This window comes from Chiloscyllium plagiosum, unplaced genomic scaffold (genome assembly GCF_037043375.1).
Source record: "Chiloscyllium plagiosum isolate Xiang-an unplaced genomic scaffold, Cpla_swu_hap1 HiC_scaffold_38, whole genome shotgun sequence".
NCBI lineage: Eukaryota > Metazoa > Chordata > Chondrichthyes > Orectolobiformes > Hemiscylliidae > Chiloscyllium > Chiloscyllium plagiosum.
The window spans coordinates 53971499-53998101 of record NW_028270176.1 but is presented as its reverse complement, the minus strand read 5'-3'; the positions used below and the strand labels follow the sequence as shown (position 1 = coordinate 53998101).

The following is a 26603-nucleotide window of genomic DNA, read 5'->3' as shown; positions in this document are numbered from 1 at the left end:
ACATAGCCTGCCATTACACACTACCTATGTTTAGCCACTAACAGTCCCCATAAACAGCTATTCACCCCCCCCCCCCAGCCAAATCGTTATCCACTCCTTTGTCCAACTGCTCCTATCTCTCTCTTTGGACTCTATCCCCCCCTATCATTTACTCCTTAACCACTACCTTCTGCATAAAAACCAACATTTTCTTCCGAGTAGCACCAGCTCCTGAGGATGGGTCACCGAATCCAAAATGCGAACCGATTTCTCTTCACAGATGCTGCCAGATCTGCTGAGCTTTTCCAGTACTTTCAGTTGTTGTGTGTGATTTACAGCCTCCGCAGTTCTTTTGGTTCTAATTTCCCCGGAGTATCTAATTCAGGTCCAGCAGACTGAAACAGTGTTTATCAACCCTCCCAGTCCACACTAACTCCATCTCTCTCCCAGTATCTGCTGTCTCTCCCACTCCTTCACATTCAGTCCCCCCTCACAGTGACACTGCGCCTGCAAAGCTGATGGTCATGTGTTGGCCTGCTGGACCCACCCCTCATTCACTCCCATTGGCTGGAGGATCACGCCAACTCTCCTATTGGTCTGAAGCTGTGTCAATCAGCCAGGCCCCATTGTGACCTGAGTGGTGGGATCCTCCCAGGTGCATCAGAGGCTGAGGGGTGACCTCACAGAGGTTTATAAAATCAGGAGGGGCATGGATAGGAAAAATAGACAAGGTCGTTTCCCTGGGGTGGGGGAGTCCAGAATGAGAGGGCATAGGTTTAACATGAGAGGGGAAGAATTTAAAATGGATCAGAGGGGCAATTGTTTTTCCCACTGAGGTTGGTGCGTGTATGGAATCTTCTGTCGGGAAGTGGAGGATGTTGCTACAATTATACAAATTTGGCATCTGGATGGGTATATGAATAGGAAAGGTATAGAGTGATATGTGCCAAGTGTTGGCAAATGGGTCTAGATTAGGTTGGGATATCTGGTTGGCATGGACTGGTTTAACCAAAGGGTTTATTTTCATGCTGTACATCTCTACGGCTCTGCCCTGTGATGAGCTTCATCATTCACAGTGAATTGGGCAGTATCACAGAGCACAGGGGCTGGAGGCTATTCCGCCCATTGGGGCTGTACTCTCTCCCTCTGGAGATAGTGCCAGTCAGTCCCAACTCAACTTCCATTTGGACATAGCCCTCCAAATCCTTCCTTAAAAAAGTTAAATTTCAAATTTGTTTTGACAATAGCTACTGAATCTGCATCCAGCTGTCTTTCAAACTGTTCCAGATGCTCAGAATTTAGTGAGTAAAATAATCTTCACATTTTTAATCTGCATTATTTGCCAGTTACCTGAAAGTAGTTACTAAAAATTGTGACGTTAAAAATTTCTCACTCTGTCTCTCTGTAAATGAAATGCCCTGGAAACAAATCAACTCCTGGTCGAAATCACTGCTTCACCTTCTCAGCTCCAAGGAGAATTGTCTGACCTTCTGCTAACTCTCCATAAAAGAGAAACCTATCTTAATTTTAATTTATTAGTGCCATAGAGATGTACAGCACAGAAACAGACCCTTCAGTCCAACTTGTCCAGGCCAACCAGATATCCTAAATTAATCTCGTCCCATATGCCAGCACTTGGCCCATAACCTTCTAAACCTTTCCCAATCACATATCCAATGAGATGTGTTTTAAATGTTGTAACTATACCAGCCTCCACACTTTCTCTGGCAGCTTATTCCATACACGTATCACGTTCAGCTTGAAACTTTGCCCCTAATATCCCTTTTCAATCTTTTCCCTCACGCCTGTGCTTTCTAGTTTTGGACTCACCTAAACAGGAATAAGACCCTGGCTGTTTACCCTATCCATGCCCCTCACGATTTTATCAACCTCTATGGTCACCCCTCAGCATCCGATTCTCCAGTGAAAACAGCCTCAGCCTATTCAGCCTCTCCCTATAGCTCAATCCCTCAACCCTGGAAACATATTTTCTGAATCCTTTCAAGTTTCACAATATCATTCCGATAGTGGGGAGACCAGGACTGAAAGCTGATTCAGTCACTTCTGGAATTCTATGTCCTGTACAGCCGCAAAATGACGTCACAACTCCTGTACTCAATGCACTGACCGATAAAGGCAAGAATACTAAACACCTTCTTCACTACCCTGCCTATCTATGATTCCACTTTCAAGGAACGATGAACCTGCATTCCAAGATCTCTTAGTTCAGCAACACTGCCCAGGACCTTCCCATTAAGTGTAGAAGTCCGGCCCTGATTTGCTTTTCCAAAATGCAGAACCTCACATTTATCAAAATTAAACTTCATCTGCCACTCCTCAGCCCATTTGATCGGACTCTCATTGTACTCTGAGGTAACTTTACTGTCCACTGCACCTCAAATTTTGGTGTCTATTGTAAACCTACTAACCATAGCTCCTATATTCACATGGAAATCATTGATATAAATGACAAAAAGCAGTGGACCCAGCACCCAGCCTGACAGCATTTTGCTCACCACAGGCTTCCAGTCCTAAAAGCACCCTTCACCAAGACACTGACTGCTCAGCAAGGTTAGAGCTCATGGAATACAGGGAGAACTAGCCAATTGGGATCCAGAACTCGCTCAAAGGCAGAAGACAGAGGGTGGTGGTGGAGGGTTGATTTTCAGACTGGAGGCCTGTGACCAGTGGAGTGCCACAAGGGTCGGTGCTGGATCCACTACTTTTCGTCATTTATATGAATGACTTGGATGTGAACATAGCAGGCATAGTTAGTGAGATGACACCAAAGTTGGAGGTGTAGTGGACAGTGAAAACAATTACCTCAGAGTACAACGGGATCTTGATCAGATGAGTGAATGGGCTGAGGAGTGGCATTTGGGGAAATCAAATCTTAGCAGGACTTATACACTTAATGGTAAGGTCCTGAGGAGTGTTACTGAACAAAGAGACCTTGGAGTGCAGGTTCATAGCTCCTTGAAAGTGGAGCCGCAGGTAGATAGGATAGTGAAGGCGGCATATGGTTAGAACATTAAGTACAGGAGTTGGGAGGTCATGTTGTGGCAGTACAGGGCATTGGTGAGGTCACTATTGGAATATTGCGTACAAACCTGGTCTCCTTCCTATTGGAAGGATGTTGTGAAACTTGAAAGGGTTCAGAAAAGATTTACAAGAACGTTACCAGGATTGGAGGATTTGATCTCAGCTGGGGGTTGAATAGATTTTGAATAGACTGGGGCTATTTTCCCTGGAGCGTCCGAAGCTGAGAGGTGAGCTTATAGAGGTATATAAAATCATGAGGGGCATGGATAGGATAAATAGACAAAGTCTCTTCCCTGGGGTGGTGGATCCCAGCACTAGAGGGCATAGGTTTAGGGTGAGAGGGGAAAGACTTTAAAGAGACTTGTAGGGCAACGTTTTCACAGAGGGTGGTATGTGTATGGAATGAGCTGCCAGAGGAAGTGGTGGAGGTTGGACGAATGCAACATTTATAAGGCATCTTGATGGGTATATGAATAGGAAGGATATGGGCCGGGTGCAAGCAGGTGGGACTACATTGCGTTGGGATATCTGGTCAGCATGTACTGGTTGGACCGAAGGGTCTCTGCTTCTGTGTTGTACATCTATGACTCTTTGATCTTCCAGTCAATTTTGTATCCAAATAGCTAGTTCCGCCTGTATTCTATGGTGTTGAACTTGCTAACCAGTCTGTTATGTGGAACCTTGTGTCTTTCTCAAGTCCAAGTTAATGACTTCCATGCACAAAGCCATGCTGACTATCCCTAATCTTTTCTTGCCTTTCCAATGACATGTAAATTCTGTCCCTGAGAATCCCTTCCAACAACTTGCCTGCCACTGACTTCAGGCTCACCGGTCTATAGTTCCCTGGCTTTTCCTTACTACCTTTCTCAAATAATGATTTGGAGATGCCAGTGTTGGACTGGGGTGTACAAAGTTAGAAATCACACAACACCAGGTTATAGTCCAAACGGTTTGATTGGAAGCACACTTCCAATTAAACCTGTTTGACTATAACCTGGTGTGTGATTTTTAACTTTCTCAAATAATGGCACCCATCTTCCAGCACCCTGTCTGTGGCAATCGATGATACAAATATCTCAGCGAGGGGCCCAGCAATCACTTCCCTGGCTTCCCACAAAGTTCTGGGATACACCTGCTCAGATTCCTGGGATTTATCCACCTTTCTGCTTTTTAAGACATCCAGTACCTCCTCCACTGTAATATGAACAATTGCCAAGTTATCACTATTTATTTCTCCAAACTCTCTAGCTTCCATATCAGTTTTTACTGAAAAATGATGTGAAATACTGACAGAATCTCTCCCACCGCCTGCGGTTCCATAGACAGCCTAACTGATTTTTGAGGGTTGCTATTCTCTGCCTGGTTACTCTTTTGTCCATAGTGTATTTGTCGAATCTCTTTGGATTCTCCTGAAACCAATTTCCCAAGCTATCTCACGTCCTCTTTTTGCTCTCCTGGTTTCCCGAGAGTTTTCCTCCTCTAGGGAGTCACACAAACACAGCTCTCAATACCTGCCATATCGCTCCTTCATTTTCTTGACCAGAGCCTCAATTTCTCTAGTCATGCAGCATTCTCTACACCTACCAGCCTTGGCCTTAACAGGAAAATACTGTGTCTGTACTCACATTATCACAGGCCTATGGAGGCATTGGCAGATGTGGACATCAAAACAATCAATCATTCTCAGTAAAGAGGTACTGTTGAAAAAGCTAAGAGCCCAAAGGTAGATGGGTCTCCTGGCCCTGATAGAATGCATCCCAGAGATGGCGGGGGAAAATAGCAAATGCTCATGTGATTATTCACTAAAATTTGATTGACTCTGGGACAGTTCCGACAGATTGGCAAGCTGCAAACGTGATGCCACTTATTCTAAAAAAATGCATAGGTGCTGGTGAGGCCACACCTGGAGTACTGTGTACAGGTTTGGTCTCCTTACTTCTGCAAGGATGTTCTGGCACTGGAGGGAGTGCAGATGAGGGTCACTAGTTTGGGCCTGGAGTTGAGAGGGTTGGTGTATGTGGAGAGATTTAGGACTGAGTTCAGGAGGAACTTCTGCAGCTAAAGGGTTGTGAATCTGTGGAATTTGCTGCTGAGTAAAGCAGCTGAGGCTTTCATCTTGAATGTCTTTAAGGCAAAAGGTAGATTTCTGAACAGGAAAGCAATTAAGGGTTACAAGTAAGAGCAGGAAAGTGGAGCTGAGGCCATGAAAAGATCAGCCCTGGTCTTACTGAATGGCAGAGCAGGCTTGAGGGGTCAGATTGCTTACTCCTGCTCCTCTTCCTTCTGTTCTTATGTTCCCCCTTTCCAGCCATCCCTTTCCCTGGAAATAACTTCCCGCAAACAAATTTTGCAAGTTCTTACCTTGTGCCATCGAAATTGTCCAATTTAGAAGGCTACCTATTAGATCTGGTCTATTATTTTCTGTAACTATTTTAAAGCTAGTAGAATTATCAGAGAATCCAGACAGCGTGGAAGCGGGCCATTCAGCCCATCACATCCACACTGAACATCTAGCCTTCTACCCTACCCCTATAACGTTGCAATTCCAATGAGCAATCCACCTGGCCAGCACATCCCTGAACACTATGGGCAATTCAGCCTGGATAACCCACCCATCCTACACATCTTTGGACTGTGGGAGGAAACCAGAGCAACCAGACGAAACCCAAGCAGACAACCACAACAAGGTGATCATCCCTTTCTTATTTCCCAGTCCATCCAAATAACTTCACTGGAAATACTCCCAATAATATCCTCCCTGAGCACAACCATAAAGGTATCCCTAATCCAAAATGCCATTCTGCCTCCTCTCATCCCTCTTTCTATCCTTCCCATTGCATCTATACCCATCCATCACTGAGCCACGTTTCTGTAATATTCATGATATCCCAGTCCAATGTTCAAAACCAAATCCTCAGCTCATCTGCCTTCCCTGTCGGGCCTCTTGCACTGAAATAAATGCAGTGAAACTGCTCGGTCCTTCCTCGTTCTGTGCCTTGCCCTTGCCTGCCTTGACTGTCTAACTTCTCAACTGTACCAGCCTCAGACATACCTCTTCTCTCACTATCTCTTTAGGTTTACCCCCCACTCCCTCACTGGTTTAATGCCTCCTGAGTAGCACTAGCAAATCTCCCTGCCTGGATATTAGACACCTTCCAATTCAGGTACAATCCATCCTTCTTATGCACGTCAATTCTACCCCAGCAAAGATTCCAATGATCCAAACATAGCAATCCTTCTCCCTGCACCAGATCCTTAGCCACACATTCATCTGCTCTATCCTGCTGTTCCTACTCTCACTAGCATGCGGCACAAAGAGTAATCCAGATATTACTACCCACAAAGACCTACTTTTTAATCCTCCAGGATAATTTGCTATATTCTCTCGTCAGGACCTCATCCTTTCCTCTTCCGATGTCATTGGTACTAATGTACAATGAGCTCCCACTGATCATACTCCCTTTTGAGAATACTCTGCTCCCTCTCCGAGACATCCTTGTCCCTGACACCAGGGAGGTACCACCCATTCTGATGTCTCACTGTCAGCTGCAGAAACGGCAGTCTGTGCCCTATACCAGAGAATCTCCTATCACCATCGATTACCAGGCACCTCATATACCTCACATTACATTGGAGCCAGTCTCTGTACCAGTACCTTGCTTGTCAGTGCGATATGCCCCTGAGAGTGTGACCTCCGACGTTTTCCGAAACAGTGTACTTGTTTGAGATCAATCAGCCGGGCCCCATTGTGAGGTAAGTGGTGGGATCCTCTCTCTCTCTCTGCCCTGTGATGAGCTTCATCATTCATAGTAAATGGGGCAGTATCACAGAGCACAGGGGCTGGGGGCTATTCAGCCCATTGGGACTGTACTCTCTCCCTCTGGAGATGCTGCAAATCTGTCCCAACTCCCCTCTCACTTGCCCAAAGCCCACTAAGTCCTTCCTTAAAAAGTAAAATTATAAATCTGTTTGAGAACACCTGCTGAATCTGTGTCCAGCTGCCGTTCAGCCTATTCCAGGTGCGCAGAACTTACTGAGTGAAATAATGTTCCCATTTTCACTCTGCATTATTTGCCAGTTACCTGAAAGTAGTTACGAAAAATTGTGATCGTGCTAACAATTCCTCTCTCTCTGCAAATTAATTGTTTGGAAACAAATCTGCACCTGGTCCAAATCACTGCTTAACTTAATTATCTGTGCTTCTGCTAGCTCTCCACAAAAGAGGAACACATCTTAATTTATTAGTGTCATAGAGATGGACAGCACAGAAACAGACCTTCGGTCCAATTCGTTCATGCCAACTCGGGATCCTAAACTACTGGAGTCCCATTTGCCAGCTATTGGGCCCTATCCCTCAAAACCCATCCCATTCATGGATGCCTTTCAAATGTTGTAATTGTATCAGTCTCCACTACTTCATCTGGCAGCTCATTCCACACACACACCACACTCAGCTTGAAAACGTTGCCCCTTAGATCCCTTTTAAATCTTTGCCCTCTCAACTTAAGCCCATGTGCTCTTGGTTTGGACCCACCTCACCTGGGGGGGGGGGGGGGGAGGGGGGGGGGGGGGGGAAGACCCTGGCTGTTCACCGTATCCATGCCCCTCATGATTTATAAATCTCCATAAAGTCACCTCTGTCTTTGACTCTCCAGGGAAATTACCCCCAGCCTCTCCCTGTAGCCCAAATCCTCCAACCCTGGCAAAGTCTTTGTCAATCTTGTCTGAACTCTTTCAAGATTCAGAACATCCTTCCCAGAACAGGGGATTTTGAACTTAAAACAGAATTCCTGAAATGGCTTAATCAATGTCCTGTCCAGCCACAATATGATGTCCCAGCTTCTGTATTCAATGCATCGACCAATAAATATAAGCATACCATACACCACCTTCTCTAGTCTGCCTATCTGCGACTCTACTTTCAACGAACAATGAATCTGAACTCCATGGTCTCTTTGTTCAGCAACACTGCGAAGGACTTTACCATTAAGTGTAGAAGTCCTGCCCTGATTTGCCTTTCCAAAATACAATAGCTCACATTTATCTAAATTGAACTCAGTCTGCCATTTTTCGTTCCAATGGCCTCGTTCCAATGGCCCATCTGAACAAGATCCTGTTGTATTCTGAACTAACTTTCTACACTGCCCACCAATTTTAGTGCCTTCTGACCATATCTCATATATTCACATCCAAGTCATTTATTGAAGGCCCCAATATCCATTGCTGCAGCACACTGCTGCTCACAGGCCTCCAGTCCACAAAACAACCCTACATCACCACTCTCTGTCTCCTACCTTCAAGCCAGTTTTGTATCTAAATAGCTCATTCTCCCAGCATTCCATGTTATCTAACCTTGCTAACCAGTCTGCTTTGTGGAACCTTGTTCAATTCCCATGGAGACAACGTTCACAGGCTGCCATCAATCATCTTTGTCACTTCTTCAAGAAAAAAAAAATATACTCAAGTTAGTGAGACACGATTTTGCACAAACAAAGCCACTTTAACTCTCCCTAATCATTTCCGAATACACGTTTATCCTGTCCTTTAGAATCCCTTCCAACAACTTGCCTGCCACTGACTTCAGGCTCACTGTTCTCTTGTTCCATGGCCTCTCCTTACCACCTTTTTAAAAATAATGGCACCTCACCTGTCGCTATCAACGATACAAATATCTCAGGAGAGGCCCAACAATCTTAATGGAGGACAGAGGGGGTTAGGGAGGATATTCTAGAGGTTTGTGTTCTTGGCAGCTCCAATCATGGAGTGATGTAGGTGGGGAATAGCTGTCAACGGAGACAATTAGTGGTTAATCGTGGGTAGTGTGTAATGGCAGGCAATGTGATAACAATGTGTGAGAGTTAAGGGTTGGAGGGGTGGGGTTCAAGGGCAGTGGTGTCGGAAGTGGAGGAGATACACTGGAGGGCATTGGGGTTGACCACATGAGAGGGGAAATTGCAGTCCTTGAAATATGGTCCATTTGGTATGTTCTGGAGTGTTCTGCCAGCTTGCAACAAGCTTCACTGGATCACTGCACCTAAGCATGAGACAGATGTTGGCCAGGGAACACGCTCGCGTGTTAAAGTGGCAGGCAACCAGGAGCTCAGGGTCTTTTTTGGCCTGAGAGGGAGCATAGATTGATCCAAATTGCACTTCATTTCTTTGTAGGAACTGTAAGATTTAGTCCCAATCACCCAATTCATAATGTTAACCTGTAAACTCCTTATGGACTCGAATCCTAGCACCTTTTCAGGTGGAATGTTCCAGATTCTGATAACTCTGTTCATTGAGAAAAATGATCCCTTTTATATCTTTTCCCTCTCATCTTAAGCCTGTGTCCTCTAGTTCTGAACCCACAGAACCCGGGAAAAAGTCCCTGACTGCTCACCTTATCCAGGTCCATCATGATTTTATAAACATTTAGAAGGTCACCTCTCAGTCTCTAACTCTCCAGGGAAAATAGTCCCAGCCTATTCAGCATTTCCCAATAGCTCAACCCGTCCAACCCTGGCAAAGTCCTTGCAAACCTTTTCTGAAACCTTTGAAGTTTCACAACATCATTCCGAAAACAGGGAGATTGGAACTGAAAACAGAATCCCAGAAGAGCATTAATCAATGTCCTGTACAACCACAATATGACGTTACAACAGCTGCATTCAATGCATTGACCAATAACGGGGAGTGTACCAAACACTGCATTCACTACCCTGCCTACCTGTGACTCTACTTTCAAGGAACTATGAACCTGCACTCCAACGTCTCTTTGTTCAGCAACACTCCCCAGGACTTTACCATTAAGTGTACAGGTCCTGCCCTGATTTGCCTTTCCGAAATCCAACAGCTCACATTTGTCTAAATTGAACTCCATCTGCCATTCCTTGCGTCATTGGCCCATCTGATCAAGATCCTGTTGCATTCTGAACTAACCTTCTTCACTGTCCACTACACCTCCAATTTTTGTGCCTTCTGTAAACCTACTGACCATACCTTACACATTCACATCCAAGTCAATTATTTAAGGACGCAATATCGATCCTTGTAGCACACTGCTGACCACAGGCCTCCAGTCCGCAAAGCAACCGTCCATCACCACCCTCTGTCTCCTACCTTCAAGCCAGTTTTGTATCCAAATGGCTTGCTCTCCCTGCATTCCTTGTTACCTAACCCTGCTAACCAGTCTGCTTTGTGGAACCTTGTTGAATGTCCACATAAACAACATTCACCGCCTGGCTTCATCAATTTTCTTTGTCACTTCAAAACACTCAGTCAAGTTAGTGAGACACAATTGTGCACGTACAAAGCCACATCGACACTCCCTAATCATTCCTTACCTTTCCAAATAGATGGATATCCTGTCCCTCAGAAATCCTTCCAACAACTTGCCTGCCACTGACTTCAGGCTCACTGTTCTCTTGTTCCATGGCCTCTCCTTACCACCTTTTTAAAATAAGGGCACCTCACCTGTCGCTATCAACGATACAAATATCTCAGGAGAGGCCCAACAATCACTTCTAGATTTCCAGAAAGTTCTGGGATACACCTGATCAGGTTCCAGGGCTTTATCAACCTTGATGTGATTTAAGACATCCAGTACTACCTCCTCTGTAACATGGACACTTTTCAAGTTATCTCTGTTTATTTCTCCAAACTCCTGAGCTTCCATATCCTTCTCCAGTAAAAAATGGCAAGAAATAGTTGCATATCTTTCCCACTCCCTGTGGTTCCATAGACAGCCTTGTTGATCTTTAAGGGGTCCTATTCTCTGGTCCAGTTAATCTTTTGTCTGTGATATATTTGTTTAATCTCTTTGGATTTTACTTAAACCAGTGCCTGAAGCTATTTCATGTCTTCTTTTTGCTCTCCTGATTTCCTTCAAGTATGAAAGCGTGATCCTGTACTCCCAATTCCTCTGCCTCTGCGATATCTGCTCCCAGGAGGAGCAATTCCACCCCAGGACATCCCAGAAAGGCCTCCGACTTCAAGGACCACAATTTCCCTCTCACTTGATCAACAATGCCCTCCAATGCATACCCTCCACTTCCCACACCTCCACCTTTATCCCACCACTTCAACCACAATAAGATTATAACCTTGCAGTCTTCATCTTCCACCCCACTAATCTCCAGATACAGTGCATTAACCTCTGTTATTTCTGCTACCTAAAGTCGGATCCCACCACCACAGACATATTTCCCTCTCCATCCCTATCTGCATTACACGGAGACCATTCCCTCGGCAACCCTCTTGTTAGGCCCACCCCCTCCCACCAACCCATGCTCCACACCCTTGACCCTCCCTTGCCGCCACGGGAGATGTAAAACATGCGGCCACACCTCCCTCTGACCTCTGTCCAAGACACGAAAAGGATCTTTTCACATCAGGCAGAGATTTCTCCGCACATCCCAAAACCTCATCTACTGCATCTGGACACTATGGGAAATTTAACGTGGTTCATCCAACTAACCTACACATCTTTGGACTGTGGGAGCAAACTGGAACACCCGAAGGAAACCCTCACAGACACTGGGGAGAACGTGCCAACTCCAACACAGAGTCGCCAGAGGCTGGAATCAAACCCAGGTCTCTGGTGCTGAGGAAGCAGCGCTAACCACTAAGCCACAATACTGTGGGATCTTTGGTGCTGATGTGCTGCCCCACTGATACCTCGGTCACTCACCCTGCCTCATTTCCTAAGAGGCAGCGATGACAGAGTGAAATTATCGCTAGACAATTAATCCAGAGACCCAGATAACGTTCTGGGGACCTGGGTTTGAATCCTATCACAGCAGATTTTGGAACGTGAATTCAATAAATATCTGGAAAAATTAATTTTGTGACGACAATGAATCCATTGTCAATTGTTGGGAAATCCCATCTGGTTCACTCATGACCTGTAGGGAAGGAAAATGCCATCCTTACCTGTTCTGGTCTGCATGTGACTCCAGACCTATAGCAACGTGGTTGATTCTTAACTGCCCCCCGGTTAAACAAAGCAATAAATGCTGGCCAAGCCAGTGACAGCCTCATCCTGTGAATGAATAAAGAAAACAGGTCAGGTTTTGTTCCTTCTCTAGTAGGTACATCCTACAAACTGAATCTGAAATGTTCTCGTACACACTGAACAAATACCTTTCCATCCAAACCCTTAACACTACAGCACTCCAAGGCTATGTTGGTAAAGTTAAAACCCCTTAAAATTGCATCCATATTATTCTTACAGATAACTGAGGTCTCCTGGTAAAATTGTGTCTCAATTCCCCGCTGACTATTGGGAGAGAGTCTATAATACAATCCCAGTAAGACGGTTATCCCTTTCTTATTTCTCAGTACCACCCAAGTAACTTGCCTGGATGTACTCCCAGGAATATCCTCCCGAAGCCCAGCTGTAATGTTATCCCTAATCAAAGACGCCACTCCCCCTGTACAGTTGCCCCCTTTCTATCGCATCTACACCCTGGAATATTAAGCTGCTAGTCCTATCCATCCCTGAGTGATGCCTCTGTAATTGCTATAATATCCCAGTGCCATGTTCAAAACCATTCCCTGAGCCCATCTGCCTGACCTGTCAGGCATCTTGCACTGAAATAAATGCAGTGTAACTGGTCTGTCCCACTTTATTCTGTGGCTTGCTCTTGCCTGCCTTGACAGTCTAATCTGAACTGTACCAGCCTCGGACATCCCTCTTTTCTCACTATCTCTTTAGGTTTACCCCAACTCCCTCACTGGTTTAATGCCTCCCGAGTGGAACTAGCAAATCTCCCTGTGGAACTAGCAAATCTCCCTGCTCATCAGGACCCCATGCTTTCCCCTTCCTATGCCATTGGTACCAATGTACAATGTCCTCCCACTGGCTATTCTCCCCTTTGAGAATATTCTGCACCCTCTCCAAGGCATCATTGACCCCTAGCATCAGGGAGGCACCACCCCATTCTGATGTCTCACTGTCAGCTGCAGAAATGGCAGACTGTGCCCCTGACTAGAGTGTCCCCTAACACCATCGTTTGCGTGGAACTGGATATACCTTACATTATGTTAGAGCCAGTCTCAGTTGTAGTAACTTGGCAGTCAGTGCTATATTCTCCTGAAAGTCTATTACCCCCTACATTTTCCAAAACAGTACACTTGTTTGAGCTGGGGATAACCACTGGATATTCCTGCAGTACTTGCCTACCCCTCCTAGTTTTCCTAGAGGTAACCCATCTACCTGACTGTATCTGCAGTGTCCTGTAATCCTGAGACTGCCACCTATCACACCCCCCGGCTCCTGTCAATACCTCACTGCCTTTAATCACTCCTCCACCAATCCATGTGATCTGATAGGATTTGCAAACACACTTCCTGCAGACACAATCATCAGGATCATTGAAACTCTCTCTAATCTCCAACATCCGACAGGAACAGCACGCCACTCTACAACAGGCCATCTCTCCGCCTTAACAATCTACAGACCAAGACAAAGGCACAGTCTTACTGCTCGAAAAATACTGCCCGAGAATAACTTAATGGTTACGCTTTATATTTTAAACATTTAAACAGCAGACCGAAAGACATAAAAAAGAAACCCTCCCCTTTCTCACTATTAATATAATAAAACCGTCTAAAATTAATGTTTCAAGAGACTGAAACCCACTGAGCTGATCCGGCTGTGAGCAGCTCAGAGAGAGAGGTCTCTCTGAGGCAGCTGTGAAATGTCACTGTTTGTTTCTCTTTTCTCCAAGCTGCATTTCCGAGCGGTTTATACCTTCACAACCAGTCAGCTGGGAGAGGTCACTGCTCGGTTTTATTCACTGGAGGTTGCCTTTGCTGCCCAGACCAGTATTTATTGGCCACCTTTATGTGTCTTGGAGAAAGTGGTGGTGAACGGCCTCCCTGAAATGTTGCAGTCCATGTACACCACAGTGATGTTTGGACAACAATCCCCCACTAGACCCACATCCCTCCCTGTCTCTGTAATCCCTCTCCAGCTTCAGAAATTGCATGTGTGTAATTTTACCTCAAATTGTACACTGAGAATGATGGAGCTTTTTTAAAAATAATACATTGCTAAAAAGGGAGGCAATGGCCAGATGATATTCTTGCTAGACGAGTAAAATGAGCAATCTTCCGAGGATTACGGTTAGATGGTAGCACCATGGCTGATGGTGGCATCTGATATCAATAAAATCTCGAATGAAAAGGCTCATGATGACCATGAAACTACTGTCGACTGTTAGGAAAAAACCCATCTGGTTCACTAATGCCCTTTAGGGAAGGAAACTGTCTTCCTCACCCGGTCTGGCCAACATGTGACTCCAGACCCACAGCAATGTGGTTAACTCTTAACTGCCCTCAGGGTAAACATCCACATCTGAGTGAATAAACAAAAAGAGATTTATATTTAAATCGCAGAGGAAAGATTTTTTAAAAACAAAATGGTGTTTTCAAACTTTAAAAAAATCACCTTGGTCAGATGGCACTATAGACGCTGCAATAATCAGGGAGAATATAAGGAACAAATATACAGAGAGATCTCCGATATACAGTCACAACAATAAGGTTATAGTAGTAGGTGATTACGATAGTGTGAAAGGTTTGGTTGGTAAAGAATGTGTTAAATGAGTTCAAGAAATGTTCTTTATCAATATTTAAATGTTCCTATCAGGAAGCAAGCAACACCTGACCTTTTCTTGTCTGATCAGACAGGGCAAGTGACTGAAGTGATAGGACGGGAACAGTTTGGGTGAGAGGAAATTGTGGGCACCATGGAGAAATAGTTGTATAATCGATAACTACAGGTGAGCTGCCTGATGACTGGAGAGTGGCTAATGTTGTACCTTTGTTAATGAAGGGGTATAAGGAGCAGCCCAGGAACTGTAGACCTCAGTGGTGGGTAAGCCGTTGGAGGCGATTCAGAAGGATAGGATTTGCATGTATTTGGAGAGTTAAGGAATGATTAGGGACACTCAACATGGTTACTTAACAGGGTGTCTCACAGACTTGATTGAGATTTTTAAGGTAGTCACCAAGAAGATCGATGAGGGCAGAGTGGCAGACATTGTTTATTTGGACTTTAGTAAAGCCTTTAAAAAGGTTGTGCAGGGGAGACGAAGTTGTAAAGTTCGATCCCATGGGATTCAGCAAGAGCTTGCCAACTGGATACAAAATTAGCTTAACAATAGGAGACAGTAATAGTGGAGGGTTGTTTTTCACATTGGAGGCCCGTGACCAGCAGTGTTCTCCAGGAATCGGTGCTGGGTCCATTTTTGTTTGTCATGTGTGTAGATGGTTTGAATTAGAATATACAAAGCATGGTTTGTTTGTGGGTGACAAAAGGTTATCCACGAATACAGAGGGATCCTGATCAATTGGGTGAATGGGCTGAAATGTGGCAGATGGAATTTAATTTGAATAAATGTAAGATATTATATTTTAATAAAACAAACATCTCCTTTAGCCTCATTAATTAATTATACTAATTAAAAGTAAAGCCTTGAGTAGTGATGTGGAACAAAGTGACCGAGGGGTTCAGGTTTTTGCAGTTTGTGTCACATGTAGACAGTGTGGTTAAGTGGGTGTTTAGCACGCTTTCCTTCATTGTTCAGACCTTTAGGTATAGGAGTTGGGACACTGTCATGAGGTTATACATGATGTTGGTGAGGCCTCTTCACTGTGTTCAGTTCTGGTCCCCCTGTTGGAGGAAGGATGTTATTAAATTGGAGAAGGTTCAGAAGATGTTTCCCAGGATGTTGCCATGAACGGAGGGATTGTTTTAGAAGGAGAGGATGGATAGGCTGGGATGTCTGTCACTGGAGAGCAGGAGGTTGAGGGGTGACCTTATTAGAGGTTTATAAAATCATGGAGTGTGTAGATAAGATGAATGGCTGCATGGGAGGGGGATTCAAGAGACCGGTGCATACAGTTTGAGAAGAGATGACCAAGATTTTAAAAAGACATGAGTTTTTCTATTTTTGCACTTATGGGTTGAACTTCCAGAGGAAGTGGTAGCTGTGAATACAATTACAATACTTAAAAGATATTTGGATAAGTACATAAATAGGAAATATTTGGAGGGATATAGGCCAAGCAGAGGCAGGTGTGATTAGTTTAGGTGGAATTATAGTCGACATGGATTGGTTAGACCACAGGGTCCATTTCCATAATATATAACTTTGAAACTCTTAACTCTCGGTGTCTTCGTGTTCACAACTCTCCCTATCACTGTCACCTCATGAAGCTTCACAACTCTTCCTTATCTCTGCTATCATAAGCATCTCTGTAACATCCTCCAATCACACAATCCTCCCTATCTCTGTAATCTCGATCCCCACAAATCTCTCTGCTAAGTGCCTTTCTGTAATTCCAGCCTTGAGGATAGCCCATTTTTAACTCAGATTCCTGCACCCTGAGCTCCAGAATTTCCTACTAAATCTCTCTGTTCATTTGCCTCCCCAAAACATTAACCAATCATCTATCACCTATTCTAATATCAAAAAGGTATGAGATGATCACAGCGGGCATGTGTGCTTGATGACCAATATGGAGAAGATGGGGGCATTGTGTTCAACAGTTTTATACCAGAGACTCTGACCCCATTTTATTTCATGTTTCTCCGTGATTCCCTCTTTTTGAAGCAGACATGAGTGAGAAGCAGTGGAGAATGTAAATGATACATGGTCTGCATAGTGAGAGGATTCCACCACCACTGGCTGTTTACCCTCCAGCTCCACAATGTCCAATAACCTAGCCATGCTATCGCGGATCCTGGCACCAGGGAGGTAACATACTATCCTGGATTCATGTCTGTGGCCACAGAAGTGCCTGTCTGTACCCCTGACTATTGAATCCCCGTTACTCTCTTTCCTCCTGTTCTGTGCAGAATCCAAAGTGGGATAAACTATCTGTTTGATAATGGTATGTTGACTGGAACTCCTGCATTTCCTTCCTGAGCCTTTTACTTGATCTGATAGTCATCCATTCCCTTTCCTAACTCACTGAACGTGCTGTCCATAACATCCTCAGGATTGCAGATGCTCCACAGTGAGTCCACTCACAGCTTCAGATCTGAAAAGCAGTTTCCCAGTAACTGCAGATGGGCACACTTCCTGCACATATTGTCGCCAGGGACACTGGAAGCATCCCTTATTTCCCACATTGTATGAGAGGAGAACACCGCGGATCTGAGGTCTCCTGTAACAATGTCTCTCTAGATTCACCTAGTTCTCCCATCGCGAGAACTTAAATGAGCTAGCAACCTTTCTTCACTTCAAGCATGTCCATTATAATCTAAATCCCCGACCTTTACATAAGCTGACATGTTATACTTTAAAACCTGTTACAAAATATTCAGCAGGTATCTCATAAAAATTGGCTATTCCCATTGGGAGCATGTGAATTTCTGAATGGCCTGAACTAAACCTGAGTTTCAGCATCACCTTCTCCCTGTCTCACCTCATTGTTTTCACCCAACTCCAAAACACACTCACTGAGCCAAGCAGCACTCTCAGTGCAGCCCTGTCATTTTCAGTTGTCAGAATCTGGAACATTCCACCTGAAAAGATGCTGGAATTTGAGTCCATAAGGAATTTTAGTGGGTAGTTTGCAGAAAACTGAAAATAAGGAGTTAACAGGTTAACATTACGAAGTGGGTGATTGGGGACTAAATCTGACAGTTCCTGCAAAGAGATGAGGTGCAATTTGGATAAATCTGTGCTCCCTCTCAGGGCAATATCTCCTTCCTCAGCTGCAGGGCCCAGAACAGAGCACACACCCAAAGGGTGATCCAGCCACAAATTTGTCCATCTCTCTGATTTTTGCTTGTCAAAAGTATTGAAGATATTTTCTCACAGACAGAACAGACAAACCTTTCTGTTTTCACAGTTAAATGCCAATTATATTCAGGTCCTGATGTCTCTGCTGACTGTAAAAACCTGTTTCTGAGATCCCAGTCTCAATTAGTATCCCATAAAATGAATTCACACAACAAAACTCACAGTCAGTGCAGGATGAATAGTAAAGACAAATATTTATCTTGCACCTAACCAACACGTCTCTGAAAACTAGGGGCAATTTAGCTCCCAGTGCAATGGCAAAGGAGATAGGGGTTAAAGAGTGAATAATAGGTGGGGACAGAGCCCGAAGGAACATTTGGAAAGAAAAAGGACTGGATAGCGATCTGGCTGGGAGAGTGCATAGCTGTTAATGGAGGGAACAGGAACCGGTGTCTGGCAGCATCTCAGTGGATGTGATGGAAATGGTGGCTGATGTACGTTCTGCCGCAAATAAGACCCTGAGCTTCCAGTTGCCTGCCACTTCAACACACGAGCCTGTTCCCTGGGCAACATCCCTGTCTCATACTTACTGCAATGTTCCAGTGAAGCTTGATACAAACTGGCAGAACACTCCAGAACATACCAAATGGCTCCGTATTTAATTACAGCAATTTCCCCTCCCATGTGGTCAACAATACCCTCCACTGTATCTCCTCTACTTCCCACACCTCCGCCCTTGAACCCAACTCCTTCAACTGCAACAAGGATAGAATCCCCCAAGTCCTCACATTCCACCCAGGTACAACACATCATCCTCCACCATTTCCACCACCTACAATCAGACCCCATCAGAGATATATTTCCCTCCCCAGTCCTTTCAGCATTCCTCAGAGACCATTCCCTCTGTGACTTCCTTGTTAGATCCACACTCCCCACCAACCCATCCTCCACTCCCAGGCACCTTCGCTCGCCATAGCAAGAGGTGGAAAACCTGTGCCCACACCTTCCCCTCACCTCCATCCAAGACACCAAAGGATCCTTCCACATTCAGCAGAGATAGTTCTTACATTCAAACACCTCACCTATTGAGTCCTTTGCTCTCGATGTGGTCTCCTCTACAGTGGGGAGACAGGATGCCAACTTGCGGAATATTTCAGGGAACATTTCTGGGACACATGTACCAACCAACCCCACTGCCCTGTGGCCGACATATTCAACGGACCCTCCCACTCCGCCAAGGACATGCAGATTCTGGGCTGCCTCCATCGCCAAATCGACCCATCCGAAGCCTGGAGGAATAACACCTCATCGTCCGCCTTGGGACCCTTCAACCACACAGCATCAATGTTTCCTCATCTCCCCTCACCCCACCTTATCCTCGCTCCAACCCTCCAACTCGGCACTGGCCTCTTGAACTGACCCACCTGTCCATCTTCCTTCCCCATTATCCACTCCACCCTCTCACCATTACCTCTCATCTGCATCTACCTATTGCTTTCCTAGCTCCCTTCCCCCCCAGCCCTACACACCCCCTCCTATTTATCTCTCAGCACTCTTTCCCACACCGCACATTCCTGATGAAGGGCATATACCTAAAACGTCGATTCTCCAGCTACTTGGATGCTGCCTGACCTGCTGTGCGTTTCCAGTGCCACATGTTAACAAAACTGGAAGAACAAAACCTCATCGCCCACTCGGGGACCCTTCAGCCCTTTGGCCTCAATATCAAATTCAATAATTTTAGATCCTGAACTCTCCCACGTCCTAGCATCCTAGCCCCCTACCCCACACACCAGGCTTTGTTATTACATAGCCTGCTATTACACACTATCTGTGATTAGCCACTAACAGTCCCCATAAACAGCTATTCACCCTCCCCCAGCCAGATCGATATACACTCCTTTGTCCAATTTCTTCTATCTCTCTCTTTGGACTCTATTCCCAATCATTTACTCTTTCACCTATACCTTCTGCATATAAACCAACATTTTTTCCTCAGTCACATCAGTTCTGAGGAAGGTTCACAGGTTCAGAAATGTTAACTCTGATTTGTCTTCACAGATGCTGTCAGACCTGCTGAGCTTTTCCAGCACTTTCTGGTTGTTGTTTATCATTTCCATCATCCACAATTTTTTCTGGTTTTTATTTAGCGGGAGCTTGTAATTCATGTCAAGCAGCCTACACCGTGTGTTTATAAACCGCCCCAGTACCCACAAACTCCATTTTTCTCCCAGTCTATGCCACTCCCATCACACTCACTGAGTCCCCCCTCACAGTGACACTGCGCATGCACAGCTCATGGTCACGTGCTGGCCTGCTGGCCACACCCCTCATTCACTTCTATTGGCTGGAGGATCACGCCAACTCTCCTATTGGTCTGCAGCTGCTGTCAATCACCTGGGCCCCATTGTGTCAAGTTGGTGGGATCCTCCCATAAGTGTTGGAGGCTGAAGGGTGACCTCATTGAGTTTTATAAAACCATGAGGGGCATGAATGGGATAAATAGACAGGTCCAGAACGAGAGGGCATAGGTTTAAGTTGACAGGGAAAATATTTAAAAGGGACCTAAGGGGCAACCTCTGTCAATCAGAGGATGCTGCATGCATGGAATTTTCGGTCAGAACAAGTGGTGGAGCCTGGTACAATTACACCATCTGAAACGCATCTGAATGGGTATATGAATAGGAAGGGTATAGAGGGATATATGCCAAGTGCTGGCAAATAGGACTTGATTAGGTTACGACATCTGGTCAGCATGGACGAGTTTGACGGAAGGGTCTGTTTCTGAGCAGTACATCTCTATGGCTCGATGGCTCTGCGGTGGGATGAGCTTCATCATTCACAGTGAATGAGGCATTATCACAGAGTATAGGGGCTGGGGGCTATTCAGCCCATTTGGGCTGTACTCTCTCCCTCTGCAGATGCTGCAAATCTGTCCCAACTCCCCTCCCATCTGTCCATAGCCCTCCAAATCTTTCCTTAAAAAGTTGAATTCCAAATTTGTTTTGACAGTAACTGTTGATTCTGCATTCAGCTGTTGTTCAACTGTTCCAGATGCTCAGAACTGACTCAGTAAAATAATCTTCTCATTTTTACCTTGCATTATTTGCCAGTTACATGAATGTAATTACTAAAAATTGTGACAAACTTTCTACTTTCCCTCTCTATCAACTAAATATCCTGGAGACAAATCTGCTCCTGGTCAAAATCACGACAGGGGGAGGTTGAATAGGCTAGGGCTGTTTTCCCTGGAACGTCGGAAGCTGAGGAGTGACCTCACAGAGGAACATAAAATCATGAGTGGCATGGACAGGATAAATAAGATAAATAGACAAAGTCTCCCCCCTGGAGTGGGGGCTTCCAGAACTAGAGGGCATAGGTTTAGGGTGGGAGGGGAAAGATATAAAAGAGACCTGAGGGGCAACGTTTACACACAGAGGGTGGTACGTGTGTGGAATGAGTGGCCAGAGGAAGTGGTGGAGGCGAGTACAATTGCAACATTCATAGGTATATGAATAGGAAAGATTTGGAGGGATATGGGCCAGGTGCTGGCAGGTGGGACTAGATTGGGCTGGAATATCTGGTTGGCATGGATGGGTTGGACCAAAGGGTCTGTTTCTGTGCTGTATGTCTCTGTGATGAATTTTATCCAAATAGCTAGTTCTCCCCGTATTCTATGATGTTGAACTTGCTAACCAGTCTGTTGTTATGTGGAACATTGTGTCTTCCTGAAGTCCGAGTTAACGATGTCCATGCACAAAGCCATGCTGATTCTCCCCAATTATTTGCCTTTCCAATTACATGCAAATCCTGTCCCTTAGAATCCCTTCCAACAACTTGCCTGCCACTGACTACAGGCTCACCGGTCTATAGTTCCCTGGCTTTTCCTTACCACCTTTCTCAAATAATGGCACACATCTTCCAGCACCTCACCTGTGGTTATTGATGACACAAATATCTCAGGGAGGGGCCCAACAATCACTTCCCTAGCTTCCCACAAATTTCTGGGATACATCTGATCAGGTCCCAGGGATTTATCCACCTTTATCCATTTTAAGACATTCAGGGTATCCTCCTCTGTAACATGGACACTTGCCAAGTTATCGCTATTTATTTGTGCAAATTCTCTAGCTTCCATATCGTTTTTCAGTAAAAACCAATGTGTAATATTCATATAGAATCTTTCCAACCTCCTGCGGTTCCATAGTCAGTCTTGTTGATCTTTGAGGGTCCCTATTCTCTGCCTGGTCACTCTTTGTCCTTAGTGTATTTCTAGAATCTCTTTGGATTCTCCTTAAACCTATTTCCCAAAGCCATCGCTTGTCCCCTTTTTGCCCTCCTGGTTTCCCTCAAGTATTCTCCTACTGTCTCTATACTCCTCCAGGGATCCACTCAAACCCAGCTGTCTGTACCTGCCATATCCCTCCTTCATTTTCTTGACCAGAGCCTCAATTTCTCTCGACAGGCAGCATTCTCTACGCCTCCCAGCCTTGCCCTTAACAGGAACATACTGTCTGTGTACTCTCATTGTCTCATTTTTACAGGCCTATGGAGGCAATGGCAGATGTGGACAGAGAATCAATCATTCTCAGTAAAGAGGAAGTGTTGGGAAAGGTAACAGCCTAAAGGTAAAAGGGGCACCTGGCCGTGATGGAATGCATCCCAGGGGCGAAAAGAGATGGCCGGGAAAATAGCAAATGTGTTCGTGATAATTCGCTAAAATTTGCTGGACTCTGGGACGTATCTGACAGATTGGAAAGCTGCAAATGTGATGCCACTATTTAAAAAAAAAAACACCCATTAGTTTAACTTCTGTAGTGGGGAAAATGCTTGAACCTCTCAAGGAAGTAGTAGCGAGTTATCTGGGTAGAAACTATCCCATTGAGCAGACACAGCATGGATTCATGAAAGGCAGCTCATGTTTAACGCATTTACTTGAACTATTTGAGGACATCACAAATGCGTTGGATAATGGGGACCCAGTGGATGTGGTGTATCTGAATTTCCAGAAAGTAATCAACAAGTTGCCACATGAAAGGCTGCTGTATAAGATAAAGGCTGCACGGCTTTATGGGTAATGTATTAGCAGGGATACAGGATGGGTTAACCAACAAAAAGTAAAGAATGGGGATAAATGGGCGTTTGGATTAGTGTTGGCTACTACAACTGTTTACAATTTACACAAATGTTTTGGAGTTGAGGACCAAGTGTACGGTGTCAGAGTTCACATTTGATACAAAGATGAGGTAGAGCAATGTGTGCAGAGGCCACCGTAAGTCTGCACAGGGATACAGATCGGTTGAGTGAGTGGGTAAGGATCTGGCAGATGGAGTTCAATGCTGGGATATGTGAGGTCGTCCACTTTGGTTGGACTAACAGCAAACTGGATGATGAAATGGTGAAAACGTGCAGCATGCTGCTGTACAGAGGGAGCTGGATGTCCTTGTGCATGAATCAGAGGAAGTTGGTTTGCAGGTGCAGCAGGTATTTAAGGCAGTGAACGGAATATTGCGCTTCCTTGCTCGAGGGATGGTTATGCTGCAGCTGTACAGGCCACACCTGGTACAGGTGCGTACAGGTTTGATCTCCTTACTTCAGCAAGGATGTACTAGCACTGGAGGGGGTGCAGAGGAGGGTCACTAGTTTGGGCCTGGAGTTGAGGGTTGGTGTATGTGGAGAGATTGAGAAAACTGGTTCTATACTCATTGTAATTTAGAAGAATGGGAGGTTGGATGGGGAAAAAAAAAACAAAATTATGAAGGGAGTAAGTAAGATAGAAGCAGGGAGTTTATTTTCACCAGGGATGGGTGAAACTAGAGAACATAGCGTCAAAATAAGGTGGAGCAGATTTAGGACTGAGTTCAGGAGTAACTTCTTCAGCTAAAGGGTTGTGAATCTGTGGAATTCCCTGCCGAGTGAAGCAGCTGAGCTATCAACTTTATTTGCTTTTAAGGAACATGAAAAGAATTAAGGGTTATGGTGAGAGATCAGGAAAGTGGAGCTGAGGCCATGAGAAGATCAGCCCTGACCTTAGTGAATGGTAGAGCAGGCTCGAGGGGCCAGATGAAAGTTCTTGCCTTGTGCCATCAAAATTGGCCTTTGTCCAATTCAGAACCTTAACTTTTAGATCTGGTATCTTATTTTCTGTAACTATTTTAAAACTTGTAGAATTATCAGAGAATTCCAGAATCCCAACAGTGTGGAATGAGACCATTCGGCCCATCACATCGATACTGACGCTCAGAGCCTCCTAACCTCCCCCTGTAACGTTGCATTTTCCAGGGCCACCCAACCTACACATCCCTGATCACCACGGGCAATTCAGCCTGGACAATCCATCCAACCTGCACATCTTTGGACAGTGGGAGGAAACCAGAGAACCCGGATGAAATCCACGGCAGACAACCCCAATAAGGTGATCATCCCTTTCTTATTTCCCAGTTCCACCCAAATAACTTCACTGGGCGAACTCCCATGAATATCCTCCCCAAGCACAAACATAATGCTTTCCCTAATCAAAAACGCTACTCTCCCTCCTCTCTTGGCCCCGTTTCTATTCTTCCTATAGCATCTATACTCTGAAACATTAAGCTGCCAGTCCTATCCATCCCTGAGCCACGTTTCTGTAATATCCATGATATCCCAGTGCCATGTTCAAAACCATACCCTAAGCCCATCTGCCTTCCCTGTCAGGCCTCTTGCATTGAAATAAATGCAGTGTAACTGCTCAGTCTGACCTCATTCTCTGCTTTGCCCTTGCCTGTCTTGACTATTTGACTTCAGAACTGCACCAGCCTCAGACATACCTCTTTTCTCACGATCTATTTGCAATCACACCCACTCCCTCACTGGTTTAATGCCTCCTGAGTAGCATTAACAAATCTCCCTGCCCAGATATTAGACACTTTCCAAATCAGGTACAATCCATCCTTCTTATGCAGGTCAACTCTACTCCAGAGGAGATCACAATGATGCAAAAATGTGAATCCTTTTCCCCTGCACCAGCTCCTTAGCCACTCATCCAGCACCTCCTCCTCCTCTGTAATATGGACATTTTTAAAGATGTCACCATTTATTTCACCACATTCTATATCGCCCATGTACTTCTTCACAGTAAACACTGATGCAAAGTACTTGTTTCCCTATCTCGCCCATCGCCTGAAGCCCCACACAAAGACTGCCTTGCTGATCTCTGTTTTCTCCTAGTTAGCCTTTTGTTCTTAATGTATTTACAAAAGCCCTTTGGATTATCCTTAACCCTATTCGCCAAAGCTATCTCACATCCCCTTTTTGCCTCCTGATTTCCCTCTTAATTATACTCCTACTGTCTTTATACTTGAACATTTTTTTGGATTGGAATAAATGCAAAATATTACATCTTGATAAAACAAACCAGGGTAGGACTTACACTCAATAAAAGTAGGACCTTGAGTAGTGATATGGGAACGAAGAGACAGAGGGCTTCACGTCTTGGAAGTTTGTGTCACATGTAGACAGGGTGGTTAAGAAGGTGCTTAGCACACTTACCGTCATTGTTCAGACCTTCGAGTACAGGAGTTGGGACGTTATGTTGAGGATGTACAGGATGTTGGAGAGGCCTCTTCTGGAATACTCTGTCCAGTTCTGGTTGTGCTGTTATAGGAAGGATATTATTAAATTGGAGCAGGTTCAGAAGAGATTTACCTGCATGTTGCCATGAATGGAGAGATTGTGTTTTAAGGAGAGGAGATTGTGTTTTAAGGAGAGGCTGGATAGGCTGGGAATTTTTTCCACTGCAGTGCACGAGGTTGAGGGGTGACCTTATTAGAGGTTTATAAAATCAGAAAAAGAATGTAGATAAGGTGAATAGCCGGGGGAGAGGGGGATTCAAAACTCGAGTGCATTCATTTTGAGAAGAAATGAGGAAGGTTTGAGAAAAGACATTAGGGTTTTTAAAAAAAATATACGTGTGGAATGAATTTCCAGAGGAAGTGGTAGCTGTGAATACAATTACAATATTTAAAATACATTCAGATAAGTACATAAATAGGAAATATTTGGATGGATGTGGACCAAGCAGGAACAGTTAGTTCAGTTTGGAATTATGGTTGGCATGGACTGGTTGGACCACAGGGCCTGTTTCCTTGCTGTATAACATTATGACTCTAATCCTCACTAACTCTAAATTCCTCCATCCTCAACTCTCCTGATCACTGTCACCTCATCCAGCCTCACAACTCTTCCTTATTTATATAATTCCTCACCAGCCACAGAACGCTCCCTATCTCATGTCCTCCAGTTTCTCAAATCTCTGCGATATGTGCCTTTCTTTAGTTCCAGCATTGAGGATGCCCTCATTCACTCTGATTGGTTGGAAGACAAACTGGTACGACCTGGTCCTCCAGTACTGCCCTCGGCCTCCTATTGGCCTGCGCTGACATCAATCACACGAGACCCATTGTGAGGTGAGTGGTGGGATCCTCCCTCTCTCTGCCACAGGATGAGATTCATCATTCACAGTGAATGGGGCAGTATTACAGAGCACAGGGGCTGGGGGCTATTCAGCCCGTTGGGACTGTACTCTCTCCCTCTGGAGATGCTGCACATCTGTGCCAATTCCCTTCCCATTTGTCCATAGCCCCCCAAATCTTCCTTTAAAAAGTAAAATTCCAAATCTGTTTATGAATAACTGCTGAGTCTGTGTCCAGCTGCCAATCGGACTGTTCCAGATGCTCAGACCTTACTGAATAAAATATTGTTCACATGTTCACATATTATTTGCCAATTACCTGAAAATAGTTACTAAAATTGTGACATTGTTCACAATTCCCTTCTCTCTGCAAATTAAATATCCTAGAC

At 44.9% G+C, this 26603-nt stretch overlaps 1 protein-coding gene across 5 annotated transcripts in view; it reads right to left on the bottom strand.

Moving 5' to 3' along the window:
- The window catches only part of LOC148139510 (uncharacterized), a 46727-nt gene that overhangs the window by 10609 nt on the left and 9515 nt on the right, over positions 1-26603 (bottom strand). For 4 of the 5 annotated variants that reach the window (XR_015753558.1, XM_087980793.1, XM_087980795.1 and 1 more), the window contains one exon: positions 11938-12046. Coding sequence is in view for 3 of the 5 variants with exons in the window: in XM_087980793.1 (XP_087836919.1) it covers positions 11938-12046 (109 nt within the window). In the remaining 2 variants the exon portion in view is untranslated. Of the gene's footprint in view, positions 1-11937; positions 12047-25292; positions 25398-26603 lie in introns of all 5 variants that reach the window. The other variant, XR_015753557.1, reaches the window with a different exon arrangement.